General features: G+C 41.5%; 1 protein-coding gene across 2 annotated transcripts in view; it reads right to left on the bottom strand.

The window, feature by feature from the left end:
* The window catches only part of arhgap24 (Rho GTPase activating protein 24), a 64,975-nt gene that overhangs the window by 47,562 nt on the left and 3,072 nt on the right, over positions 1–14,341 (bottom strand). The window contains exons 1-2 of one of the 2 annotated variants that reach the window (XM_044012376.1): positions 13,686–13,738; positions 7,609–7,834 (exon numbers count right to left, since the gene is read on the bottom strand). In XM_044012376.1, the coding sequence (XP_043868311.1) occupies positions 7,609–7,818 (210 nt within the window). In that variant the 5' untranslated portion in view covers positions 7,819–7,834; positions 13,686–13,738. Of the gene's footprint in view, positions 1–7,608; positions 7,835–13,685; positions 13,739–14,341 lie in introns of those variants that run through there. The other variant, XM_044012375.1, reaches the window with a different exon arrangement.

Raw genomic sequence — 14,341 nt, 5'->3', positions numbered from 1 at the left:
TATATCAAAAGAATGACACCGACTGGAACAGGATTGGTAGGTCTGCGCTCTGTTCAGGGTCCCAAATGCGTCATAAAAAGCGGTGCTTTGAGCTACAGGGGCCTCGTGAAATAATGAAAGACATAAAGTGCAGTAAATTAAAAGGCATAAACAATCAATTTTGACATCTCTGGTGTGGTCAGAGGTGAATGGCAGGTTTTTCCCCCCAAAGTACAGACACAATAAATATACAACATTACAATATTTTATCATTAAAAGGACAAAACGAGAAACAGAAGTCGTTCAATGTGACCGTTCATTTTCAAGATACCTCGGTCATGCAGAGTCTTGGTCAAGGGGAGTGATCTGTGTACATTTAATAGAGGGTCGATTTTATTACCCCATTTTGAAAAGCGCTGAGATTTATAGCTTTAATAAAAAAAGTAATTCTCCTGACTGTATCACGATATACCCTAACCATACTATATATACCTTTGAAATCAATATGCCGTCGAGGACATTTTGCAACAAAGACAACCAAAAACACATTTTTTGTTCTATTGTAACAAATGAGCTTTGTAATTGTGTGAGAAGTGAATCAGTTCTCACAGGATGAGTTTCTACCCTCAGTATATATTTGGATTTTATTGATGGGTTGTATTTATAAATAGCTTTGCGTATGCAGAGTGGTAACTCAATCTTTTTTCCCCCGCTGCTTCCAATTAGGTCACTGAAAGTGAAGCTGTGCGTTATATCAGTTTCCACAAAGTCTCTTTGGTGGTCATATAATAAACATTATTAATGGGGCTGTGTAGTATATGAAGTGATGAAATGACCACAAAGTGTCATAAAAGATTAAGGAACATGGTGAACAGAAATACTGGTACAGTCAGGTTGTTTATAATTGAAATTTTCATTACCAGCTGCAAACTTTAAAGTATTTTATATTTTAAACTTTCATTCTAATTTTTTTTATTTAATTAATAATATTAACTAATTAAAAAAATATATATTATATAATTATTTAGAGTAAAATTCTTTACTCTACTTTAATTTTTGGTACGATCTTTTGCAGCTCGCAGTACTTTGATACATGGTTTGCTGAATGTTATTAAACCTAAAAAGCCTCAGAACGCCTCTCAAAAACATTGCCACTCTACCTTTGGAAAATATCCCTGTTAAAATGATCCATAATATCCAGATTACATCTGCTTTAAGTTGAATAAGACTGCAGATATTAAACAATACCCAACTTTCTGTGCGATAACACAGCGGTTAACACGTGGAGCCAATGCTAAGTGAAGTATTTAAAGTCAGAAAAAGTCAGTGAAAACCAGCTGAAACCACTGCTGTGTGTGTGTGTGTGTGTGTGAAGAGCTTCATACAGCTCCAGCACCAGAGGAAACGCACTATCGCCAAGTTGTGCAAACACCACTACACCTGCACATACCTGAAATTTATGGCAGAGCCCTAGCTGTTACCGCCCGAGTTACTGGAGACGGAGAACAGAGATAATGCGACTTGCATGAACTTGTTTCAAGTCCAGTGAGAGTTAAAAGACTTTTCCATCCATCAATACAGAGCTTATTAGAGATGCAGTCACCAGCAATCAAAGCAAACAGTCTCTGTGTTTAGTGTGTGCGCGGTCTCATGTTAATAATTAACCCCCCCCGCACCGTGCTCTTAAGTATTGAGCTCGCTGAAAAGAATGTCTGTGCCTGAATATGATTCTTTAATGAAAGAAATGATGTCGCAGGAGAAGAAATGTGAAGTGATGGAGTCGATAACAATATATGGTTCACATATATATGAGGCACTAAATGTCAACTTATTTTTGAGTAATAGATTCATTTGGCATCATAAATACATTTTTATTGTTTATTTCATATCAACACAGACACTTTTATTTTGAAAATCTGTGCACTATCGATCATCACTAATATTTTATTGCATATTTTATTATCGTGATATAATTAAGCTCATATTGCCCACCCCTACTTTTTTAATGGACTTTAATGGCCCCCATGATCATTTGAGTTTGAGACTCCTAACACTTAAAAGTTTTTTCTTTGTTTGTGTAGTAAGCGTCTGCTACAGACACTAAACGCACACAGTGACTGGTTTGTTCTAGGGTTGGGAATCGGTATCAGAAAGTATCGGTATCGGTTAGATACTGATAACGATAAATTAAGGGATTTCATATTGGAGAGATTTATAATCATCCCATCCCTAGTTTATTCAGGCTGCTGCTAAGACGGCAGCACAAGACGGCGACCTCTTGCCTAAAGTACTGTATAGCCTAATTTTATAGCTACAAAAACCAAACCATTTATTATACAGTTATACACTTTTGATTCAATTTCTGCCAATAAACCTAAATACACATATCTAAATGTCACATTTCTAAGGCAAATTACATGTGCCAAGCTTTCAATGACGCATACTGTACATGTGTTATTGATAGTGTTCACACAATTGTCCGCATTCCTTTGACATTCAAATGCAGTGCAAGTACGTGTCAGAGCTCGTGTGGATATCAGTTAGAAAATCCCAGCACCGCACATAAAGCTTCTGCTACAATGACGGGGGTTTACGTCGTTCGTCCTACAACGGCGGCGCAGGTCAGTGCAGTTTAAGTCGAACATGTTCATAATGTGCCATCACAGCAGCAGTAAGACGACAACAGAGAATAACTTCACAACCGCAGTGGCATTTTATGCACTCGTGTTAAATGCCAAGGTCAAACGGTTTCCAGCTCAAGCAGGGAAAACAAAGGAATGTTTAGTGCATTATTGCTTTGCTGAATTATTGATTTAATGCAAATTCTCATTAAAGAAAACTCCTTTTCCCCAGATCATTTCGTCCCACCCCTTCACACCATGAATATTAATTAACTCTCAAGTCCTGTTGCAGCCAGAATCTTTAATAGGCTCCTCCATTCCTTCATACATTATAATAAAATCAAATGAGTTGAATGTATTTGATCACAAATCTGCCATTCATTCATACGGTAATGTTACCTCACTTACATCCCGAGCATACAGATACAATTCTGAGTGGTTTAAATTACAATAATAATTCTATTTCCCCTTGCTGGATGAGTTCGGTCTTTGTGTTTGCTCTGCCAGATGTAATCTGAGGGCACGTCGGTGTTTGTGTGCATCCGAGAATGTGAGCGAGTACATGCGTGCTTGCGTGCATATACATCTCCACGGGCGAGTGTGGGCAGGCAGATGGCATGTTGACACTGAGCCCACACGTGCCGTACCCTGCGCATGCTTCACAGCGACCCTTCACCTCCATCTGACTCCATTCTTCAGATTCCGCGCGTTGCTCGGAGAGTTTTTGCCCCCACTGCGGAGGACACAACAGGGTCCCCCTGTGTTGACAGCATCTCTTGAGTAATATTATCTGCAAACATTAGGGGCAGTGGTGGAGGGAGCCGTCTTTCAAATGGAAGGTTGTGGGTTCCATTCCCTGCTCCGCTAGTCAACATGCAGATGTGTCTTTGGTCAAAACACTTAACCCTATGTTTCTCCTGACGGCTTTGCCAGCAGGGTGTGAGAGATGTGTGATAGACAATGATGAATGAATGAGTGAAAGACAAATACTATAGTGTAAAGTAGCTTTAAACAAGCAAACAAAAACATCCCATATCACATCTGTAGAGATTATTTAAACACTTCACCAAAAAATATGCAGCTGGTTGTTTTTGTGTCATGTGATCATCAAATGGCTGCTCTAAGACACAAGTCTCCTCGCCAAAACAACAGAGGAAGTTGGGATTGGAAACAAAGAAATAAAATAAAATTGACTTCAATTGACATCAAAGTCACTTCCTTCAAAGAAAATAAAAGCCCAACGCTGCTCTTCACTGAGTTTCTGTAAACTACAACAAATGTTATGAATAAAGTAAAAACACATGCAATAAGAAAATAAAAATCAACAAACACAGCAGCATCACAAAGTGTATTCTTCACTTCACTAAGAAAAAAGGGATGAAACAGCCCTTTAATATGTGCTGGTACAACTTTAGCTGGAAGAACTTTTTGACGTTAAAGCTGCAGTGTGTAACTTTAGTTGGTTTTCTTTTCGATGATTATGAAATTATTGTTTAATTTCCATTACTTTACTTATTTTATAACGTTACATTGATTATTATTCAACAACGTAACGTTACTTATACCATGAAACTGTTGAACGACTGTTTTTTGTTTTTTCTGAGCAGCAGGATTCACTTCAGAAACTTTTCCTGGCTGCTTCTTTGTGTTTTCATTCATACTTCAAACCGTCTCACTTTATTAGTGCAACGTTGCTGTTGCCGACATCTGTCTTTACAGAAAACAAATCACTTTCAGTGTCGCTGGGTAACACATGCTGTAAACACTGCGGAGCACTGAGATGTTTACAGCTCGTGCTTTGCCACCATGTTAGAAATGCATTTTTGGAGAAAAATAAAAAATCTACTCCCAAAAATGAAAATTCTCATTATATAAACAGAAGAGCATGTTATGAGGCAACACCTGCTCTGAGGATAAGTGCCCGTGTCCATACCAGCATGCTGCTACTGCCTCTTTAACTTTATTTTTAAGACCCGTTTAGTAGAGTTCATGGACAAAGAATGTGAAGCCCATTCAACACACAAACACATGCCTGGAGAAAAAAATACTTTCAACTCCACATGCTTTCCGCTCTGGCGCCTGCACTGACAGGAGTTCATCAGTGCTTTCGACACAACACGTGTGCTCACGACAAAAAACAAAATCACACCAGCGGTTAAGGTTGAATCAGCTCTAATCCATGACACACAATGTGTACTCAGTGCATCTGGGAAGCATCTCCGTCACAGCCTTTGGGTTTGCTGTTCATGTCAAAACAGTCTGAGCTTTGTCGGGCATCGGTGTTGCCATGGGCAACCCCAAAAAGGGCAGATGCTGGCGCTCCCATAGAGGAGGCAGCAATTAGGCTAATGTGACAGGAGACAAATGGAGCCTTCATAGGATGCAACAGAATTAATGAATAGCTGATCTAAATATGGCTTCACACCTCTACATCATGTGGTCCATGAATCAGGACAGGGACATTTAACTGTATGTACACTTGTGTGGCCTGATCTTGAACACTAGTGTTAGAGGCCATAAGAAACACTCCAGAGGGCAATTTCTCCTCTTTGCCCCTCCTTCACTCCGGATGCTAGAAACTCTGGACTAGTTATCCTGTATTCTGCTGGGTACTGTATCTTGTTAAGTTTTCCTTTCTGTGCTATTCCATGCCGTTCCACATCGGAGGTCATGGAGATTTAAGGACTTTGAATACACTGCTCTGTGCCTGACCTACTTTTATTCAATTCCCCCGTTCTCTGCAAAAAAAAGTAGCAGCTTTAGGTGTCTGAAATTTATGTTGGCTTTGTTACAGAAGTAGGGTAAGAGTGGAAACTTGCAAAACATACATGAGTACAGCGTTCCTTAGGTACCGGCGCTTGTAGGAACACTGATGAATAATTATTGTAGGGTAGATAAATATAGATGACAAGACATTTCAAGGGAAACTAATTGTTTCACGTCATGTAATGAAGAACTACTCCTCAGCATTTGGATTATTCCCTCGGGACATTCCCGGCTCCAGGAACTAAAACACAACTTTAAATATGCTGCTGATGATCCAGAGCTGCTCAGCGTGAACGGGGAGGAGACTCCACTGTCTCTGCATCTGGCCATCTGCCCACCTTCAGGTCTGGTGTGTTAACCTTGCGAGACTTCTGCTGCTGATGTGGCTTGGGTTTGGCCGAGCAGCGCTCGCTGGGAAATCAGCCAGACCGAACAGTGTGGGCAGATGAGCAGAATGAAGACTTCAATTGTTCAAATGTTTGGTTTTTTCCCCCCTAGGAAAAAGGAGGATATTGATTGAGAGGAAAAAGATATTAGGAGAGGTTGAGTTTATGTGTGGACGGTTCTGTCCTGGCTTTCTGTTGTGAAACAATTGACTCGTACAAATGCAAAGTTATTCATTCTCTTTTGGCTGTAGCCTCATATTTAAAGAGTGTAATTGAATGTTGAGTTTCATCCCCAAATGTATAAAACAGTATCATTTTGGGTTTGAGGCTCTTTGGTAAGCATGCACTTCACACGACAGACAAACTGAAAAAACTCAAAACCAATACTGACCAACATGTTATTGCATTTACTGTCAGACTCGTCCTCTTTCTTTTAGGTTTCTTTGCAGCGTAGTCTGCATAGACATGTTCATGCAGCTGCTTAAAAGAACAGAAACGGCAAACAAAGCCATTAAAAGTTACGTAACGTGCATCCTCACACGCACAGATTCCATAGAGCACCCGCTCTCTTACAGGAATCAGAATGTGTGGTGCAGAAGTCTTGGCTCTCTCTCTCTCAGATCACTTGATACGCATTTTACTGACCAGTTTTTAATGGAGTTATGGATCAATAACGGCAAAAATGCATTAGCTACTCCAACTTTAACTGGTAGATATACTATTACGTATTGTCTTGGCAAGAGAGCGCCGAGCATGTTTCCCAAAATGACTAACTACTCCTCTAATATCCCTTGTTATCCGCGCTCTGCTGTCCTTGGCTCCCAGATACTTTATCCAAGCAAACTGAGCCCCGAACAGCCTGACTACAGAAATAGCACTGATCAATGAGCACAGATTTTATCGCAGTTGTCGGTTCAACTTCCTCAGAGATAGTGTGTTACGAACACGCGGCGTCTCATTGAGCTCTCCTCGTGAAATGGACTGTGTGTGTATCCATGTTCTTCCACATTTCTGTGATTTGAAGTCTGGCCGAGTCTTTGTTCGGTGGACACATGCTCAGTGAGAGGAGCTGCCCGGTTACAGTAACGTTAGAGACGGCCTTATTGTCTACATCACTCATTGTCTCCTTCTCCTTTCAGTATAGCTTTCCTGTGTCGGCGTCGGTGGAAACGAGCCCAAAACAATTTGCTTCGACTTGTAGTGCAAAAGTCAAAACAGCACGGTTTCGTCGACTTGGATCTAGTGATATCATTTGGCTTCGTCTGCTCTGTAGACTCCAGTGTTGCAGAGGCAAGAGAGTTGCAATTGCATCAAGGTACTAGAAATAAAAGGACCTGACGTTTATTGTTGAATATTTCTGTAAAAGAAAGCCACCACAGAGCAAATGTATATTTGCGGAAAATAATATTTCAGAAATGAAAACTACAAAGTTCTCTGTCATATGTAATCTGAAAGTATGACTTTCTCACTGTTCTCTGTTATCTTTGGGATATCTGTACGTCCTGTGTCTCTGTGTCCTGTTCTCATGACGCAAAGGAACAGAATCATTATCATTAGATGTCCAAAGCGTCACAAGATAAGTCGGCGGAGTTGTGGGATCATAAAGATAAAGGAAAAGATAATCTCCAATAAAGATGATTTAAAAGGAATATTCTCAGCTCTTTGCTGTTTTCAGTGGAAAGATGAATAGTCTCTCTTCTCTAGTAGTAGTTATGTAAATTAAATGAAGCTAAAAGAAGCTCAATGTCATTAAAAATAATAATCAGCCAAAAACATTTGCCAGAAACTGTTTTACGCCGTCTAACTCTCTTTTTTTTTGTCATGATTTTGACTGTTTGGTGTGTTCACAGGCTTACCAGGGCTTTGGTCTCCTCCTCATCCTTGTAATAGTGCAGCTGCTCTCCTCGCAGAACAAACCAGCGACTGTGCCAAGTCTTCACAAAACCTCCTTGCTTCCTGAGCCACCCACACCTGATGACATCTGGCCGACCCTGCCTCTGAACGTCGGCGCTGGCCGGACTGCCACCGTGCTGTGGACTGCTGTGGGACACACACTGGTCCTCCATTCCAGCAACTCTGGATCTGTGGGTGGGCAAAACAGTTTAATTGGGTTTAGATAAGGTAAATGGATGCATCTGGCAGCATATACCAGAACTGATAGAGATGAACCCTTTCTAAAATCAGCACGGAAAAGACCAAAGAGGAAAGGAATAGCCACAAATCATTACTTTGCTGAAGTCTTCTATAAAGACATTATGTTGTTGTCTTGTTTTATGTTTTGTTTTTTTTATGGTTTCGAGAAATCAACCCTGTAACGGGAATGTCTGGCCTATTCACCGCGGTTTGTCTTTCGTGGAGCGCTGTGGAATTTGAGACAGACAGACGTGAGTTCTGCAAAAAAGACAATGGCAGACGGGGGAAAATGTGGGATGAGGAATCCGTAAGCCAGATAACGAGACCACAGACGAAAACCAAATGCCTTTTATGTTGTTTTACAACATACATACATTTGTCGCCCCCACCCATCCCTGCTGCTTCCCCGACTCCAACATCACACACACAAAAACAACAAACACTACAAACAATGAGTGCAACCAGAGCAACGCATGCAATAACCCAACCTACACAACAGAATGTTTCAACCTCTGCATCATTCAATCCCATGCCACTTCTCAGAGAGACTGTTGCTGCACTGGCTTGTCATCACTGGCTCGGGTGGAGCTTGGCTTGGTGGACGTCCAAACAGCCCACAGGACCAGATGAGGACCAGATGAGGACCAGATGCAGTTCAGCAGCGTTCCAATCTGTGGTGCAGCAAGTGCGGCGGGATTGCTGAGGTGATTTCAAAGCGTCTGTCTGGTCGTATGCACGTAAACATGTACTGTATACAATGTACGTGCACAAACACGCTCGCTCGTCTCTGTGGTGGCCATAAGCTGCCTATTATCTCTGTTTCATCTCTGTTGGCAAAAAATTGAAATGTTGCTTGCTTCCAACTAGAGCTGCAACTAACGATTATTTTCATAATCGATTAATACTGTCGATTATTTTCACGATGCTCCATAAAGTGTCAGAAAACGTTGACCATTGTTTGTGAGACCTGGAAATGATGATGCGCTTGAATGTCTTGTTTTGTCCACAAACCAAAATGATTCCCTTTTAAAGGATTTCTCTGTTATATGGAGCAAATAAACCAGAAAATATTCACATTTAAAAACCCCACACAAATCTTGTTTTAATCTCTACAACATTCCTTTTATGTTTCAGAGAACTAGGATAATTCCTTAATCTAAAATCTGCTACCCGCTCACTCTAGCATGGCTGTTATGCGTCTGCCTGCCGCTCCACTGAGAAACACACAGAGATAGTCAAGTGGAAGTGATGGGCTTTATCAGCATCGTGTGAAGTCATTTGTTTCGAGTGACAATATACACACTACAGCTTTAATTCAAGGAAAAACTTATTTCTCTCATCCAACATTAACAGTGACACAAATCACATCTTTGCTGTCTTTGCTTATCTTGTTAGATTGACCAATGAGCCGCAACATTAAAACTGGCTTGTGTGCTTTATGCTGCGGTCAGGTCAACAAACCACAGCAAATAAATGAACATACAAAATAATACATTTTTACATCAAATACTTGATGATAGGGAATAAGCATTTCAATTTATTTCAGTCTGCCACCCAAGACCATAAAACAAATCAGTGGTTTTAATGTTGTGGCTGATTGGTGTAAGTCCACAGCATAAATCACTTTCTGGAGTTGATACACACATCTGTTGATGGAGACACCTCTTGTGTTGCCAGTTTGGTGCCAAAGTCCTTTTGTAATTTCATGCCTCCTGCACAGAGGCTGGTTAATGGCAGTGCAGGGACTGACCTGTGGTGCTAACAACTGAAATGGTAAATAACACACTGTGGTCTGGTCCAGAGGTAATAAATCGCTACACAGGCAAAATTATAATCTACCAGACAAAATGGAATATGGTTATTTGAAAGAAATAAAATGATGAATTGGCGCCTTCAGAAAGTTTTTCGCCCTCATTTTTATGTTCCTGATAAAAGCAGAAACTGTGTGGGTTCTATTAAACTGAAGCACTCTTCAGTATTGGATACAACACACATGTATTGGTACACGCCAGAAAAGGAAATATTATTCACACATATATGTATACAGTATTATGAAATACCTTATGTATGAAGCTATTTCATAATACTATTTCATAATCATTTTCAACATGTGTTTGTTTCTCTCCAATTTACCACAGATTTGGAGTGCGCTTAATATTCTGGGTTTACACATAAGCCATAAGTTAGTTTTGGTTAACCCTTGCAGGTTTGGACTTTACTTTTTTTATTTTTGTAATTTAAGGTACCATCAATAATACTATACTATATGTGAGACAGAATTACTGTACATGTCTGCAGCCATCCAGAAACATGTTTGAGCTCCTGTATCATAATATGTCTATACAATTTTCTAAGCATTAAGATGAGCGTGCAGGTCGACCTCACTGTTGTTGTCGTTCAGTCTGAAGCAGCGCAGGTGTGAATTGAACACCCTATAAAACGCAGATGAAGCTATTGCTTAAGGAGAGATGAAGCGGAGCTGTGTGGCAGGGAAAGGAAAGGAAGGAAAAAAGGACAGGAAAGGAAAGGAAAGGAAAGGGGTTTTGCCACTTGTTTGGCATTTAGTGTTGTTTTTTTTAATCTATTCTTTCAAAGTTACACATCCACTGGTGAACACTGTAAATAAACAATCCTACCTCTAAAATCATCCTTTTCCATTCAAATTCCAAAATGTTGCTGGATCGAGTACAGAATCAACAACGACAGATGCATGAAAAGCTATGAATCTCTTCTTGGTTATAGCCAGTGAAACTCTCTTGTTGTTAGCACAATGTGAGGCAAAATAGCTGACCTGTTTCTCAAAACTAGTTTTCATATAAGTAGACGTTCTTTCTTTCTTTCTTTTGCAGACTCGTCTCCTATGAACCTCCCTGCTGGTCCCAGGTGTGGCTGTATGCACATTCATGAAGCAGCTGCAATGACTCTGAACGCACCTCTGCGTGACGGTTTTGACCACTCAGCACATTGAAAACAGGCTCCCAGTGGTGCGTCCTGTGTCCCTGTGTGTGTGCAGGTGTACCTGTGCTCGCCTGTATCTTTTCTGTGTGGCAGTGGTGTCTCTGTCCTCTCAGCCTCAACCCAGTCGTGGAGCGAGATGTGTAATTGTAGCCGCAAACACTCTTTGGAAACAAAGACGTGTCATATCTGCGTTACTCGAGGGAGCCTGAAGCATGAGACTTTTAATTAATTAATGGTAGTTCAAGATTAATGCCTCCATTGTTTCATGGACTAATTTGGGATTGAACCGTTTACGTGTGACAGAGCTAAGTGATTTAGATGAAGCCAAAGGTTCTTATTTATCATGACATCAAGCTTGGCTTGGCAATGCGATTTTCAGTTTCAGTTCTCATGAATTCATGCTTCATATTCTACTCATCACGTAACCGTTAAGAGTTTAAGGAAATCCCAGAGTTTTCTCACAGCACACATGAGAACTGTGACCATCTGTGTGTGAGAGAGAGACACTCTGACCTTCACCATAAACAACAGCAGCTCAATATAAAGCACACACACACACACACACACACACACATCCTCCTTGAAAACGACAACTCAAAGATAGCCACTATAGCTTGTTTTGTGGCATGCACTATCATTTCTTAGCAGGATGCGACATCTCTGTGGCTCTGTGGCATTTGGAGAAAAACAATTCAAACCCCACACGTATAAGAAGACGGGGAGTGACGCTTAAATATGGAAAATTCTTTTACTGTAATTAATCTCTGTCTCAGTTTCGGTGCTGACATTTTACCACTCTTTTTTTTCTATGCAACTTTCTTAACTATCCAAGATGGATCTCTCTGTACCTGTGATGAGTGGCCAATGCACAGAAAGCTCTTCTTGTGTTTTGTCTATTACAACCATATGCAAACTGCAATGAAGTGACGGCGACTTTTTCCGCATCACTCAGCTTCGACTGTGCTGCATGAATAACTGAAGTCAGATGCACCACGTGTTGACTACATCATCATTTACGAAAATGATTACATGTACGAGTCTAAACACGAGTCGAGGGTTTGATGAGATGAGAAATTCTCTGAAATGTGACACTGCAGACCCCCACGTCAGGACACAGGAGGCGTCTCATGGTGCTAGGAGGTTGCTAGTTGTCTGTGCATACACAGACTGTTTGCTCCCTATATGTGAAAGCACTGAAGCTGAGAGCACACACAAGCTTGAATGGTCTGAAGTGAGACAGTTTGGAGGACAGGAGGACTGCGGCCTCACTTATAGTCGGCCTCATCTTTTTGGGAAAGCAGCGTTGTGCTATAGGTGTGACGACAGGTTAAAAATACAGCAGATATTTAAATCAGACATCACACTGCTTCCCTCTAGACTATACACATGTTCTTAAACCATTGAGGATTTTTGGGTTGGGCAGGGTCAGTTGCAGAGAATCTGGGACCACAGGAAGTGGCCAGTCAAAAGAGCTCCATGGGAGCACACTGACTGAGAGAAAACTGGACTCACTAACCTCAGGTCTGCGTCGTTTTCTCATCCTGTGGTTGCTATATAAGCATAATAGACCAGCATGGCAAACAGGAATGTGATAAGTGTGATTTTATAGTTTCCAAACCAACGACTCTCTCCGCGACGTTGCTACACCTGACAAAGCTTTTTCTTTGTGTACAGAACATACAGAGTTTACAGTATTAACCTCTCTATATTAATCTCTCTTCCAGGAAAATATCTTTTTTCATGTCAACTGAGCTAATCTGGGCTCGGTGAATTGACTGGAACTGCTGTCTCTGGTGGTATTAATATGCATTTAATAAAACAGACTGTAAATGATATCATGCTGACATGACTGAGGCAGAAAGCTCACATCTCGGGGGCCATGTGGTAAGCATCCAAACAAGATGGTTAGTCGTGTGAATGATGTGTTTTTTAAGGACACATTTTTCCTATAACGTACACCACAGTCATTCTAACAGAGCAACTCTTTAAAAAGAATTGAAAGCATGAGTGACAGTCAACAACGAGCTGAACAAAGTTGCACTGAACGACACTATTGGCCTTGTAAGTAAGGTTTATTGATTATAAACTAGTCTAAATTAGACACTCATGGGCCTAATTTCTTTGCAAATAATCTCTTGCTTGAAGCTTTTATAATCCCCCGATTAACATCAGACACACATTCTTTATGTGTGTCCTTTTGCATGTGGCAGACAGCACCATCGCCATCTGTCTGTCTGTCTGTCTGTCTTCACTCACCCTTCGGTTTAATGCTGAGCAACAGCTGCTGTATACTCCACCATGCCGGGCCCCCGGCGCTTGCCAGTGATCCCCCGTGCCAACTTTTCTTGGATGATGCAAAGGTTGATGGTGCGTGAAACATTAATGTCAATACGACAGGTCATAACAGGGCCATCGTTTATCTACCTGCAGTACAGTATGTCTGTAAAGCAACAGAAACTGCACCACGAAGCATGTGACTGGTAGACAGATGTGGCGACTGACTTACAAGTCAGCATGTTCCGCGGGGGTTTGAATACACATGGAAGTGACATAGACTCTCTCTCTTTCTCTGGGTTAATTTACAAACTATCACTTGATGCTCATTCAGCTCCAATAGTTGTCCATTTTCACCAAATATGAGGCCCATGTTTGTTTGGGCATGCTTTATGTGCTCAGACCTCCCTGTACAGAGAAAAGATGAACTTCACATTACCAGCCAGTGCTGTCAACCCCTTTAAATACCCCTGAGCACTCTTCCCCCCTAAAGTCCTCAACAGTGGGGCCCCCATGACCTACATGTGGTCAAGACAAATATAACCCTACCCGCTACCAAAGCTGTTACCTCGAGAGCGGTCCGTTTCTGTTAAGACTCCTGCGGAAAAGTCACAGAGGTGAGAGGAGAGGACATGGCTTCTTGCCGGGCTGCTGCTTTTGCTAGTCGTAGAAGAGGATGTGAAAGAGGAAGTTTTACACAGAGTGGACACAGATGGAAGTAATGGACAAACACACACACACACACACACACACACACATGCGCGCGCACACCCACACTTGGCATCTGAGTTAGTTAACCTTCATTGTGGGGAACGTTCGTGCACGGTCCATGATCAGTCATTGCCCACAGTCCGGTGTGAGTCAGGTGGATGGAAGCAGGAAGAGGGAGGCGAGGTGAGGGTGGTGGAGTTGGTGTAATGTATCACAAACAGACAAGGGTCAGTTCTTAAAGAGATCTTTTTCTTTTTTTTTTACTCCCGTTGCTGAGACGTCTAATACACTCTTGAGTCTTTGCTGTCTGAATCAGTGTGATGAGTCAGGGTCTATTTTGTCTACACCGTGATTTAGACACCATATGTGCCCCCCCCCCGCACCCTTTCACTGTCTCACCCTTCTGGTGTGATACACTTGTAACCCCTTCTATTGCTCTGCCACCCCTCCCTCTCTACTTTCCTCCATACCATGTGTCACAGTGTGTCTGGGAGCTAAGCAGTGGCCCTGTGG

The sequence above is a fragment of the Solea senegalensis genome, linkage group LG21 (genome assembly GCF_019176455.1).
Source record: "Solea senegalensis isolate Sse05_10M linkage group LG21, IFAPA_SoseM_1, whole genome shotgun sequence".
NCBI lineage: Eukaryota > Metazoa > Chordata > Actinopteri > Pleuronectiformes > Soleidae > Solea > Solea senegalensis.
The sequence above is the reverse complement of the archived record's forward strand: the minus strand, read 5'-3'. Positions and strand labels throughout refer to the sequence as shown.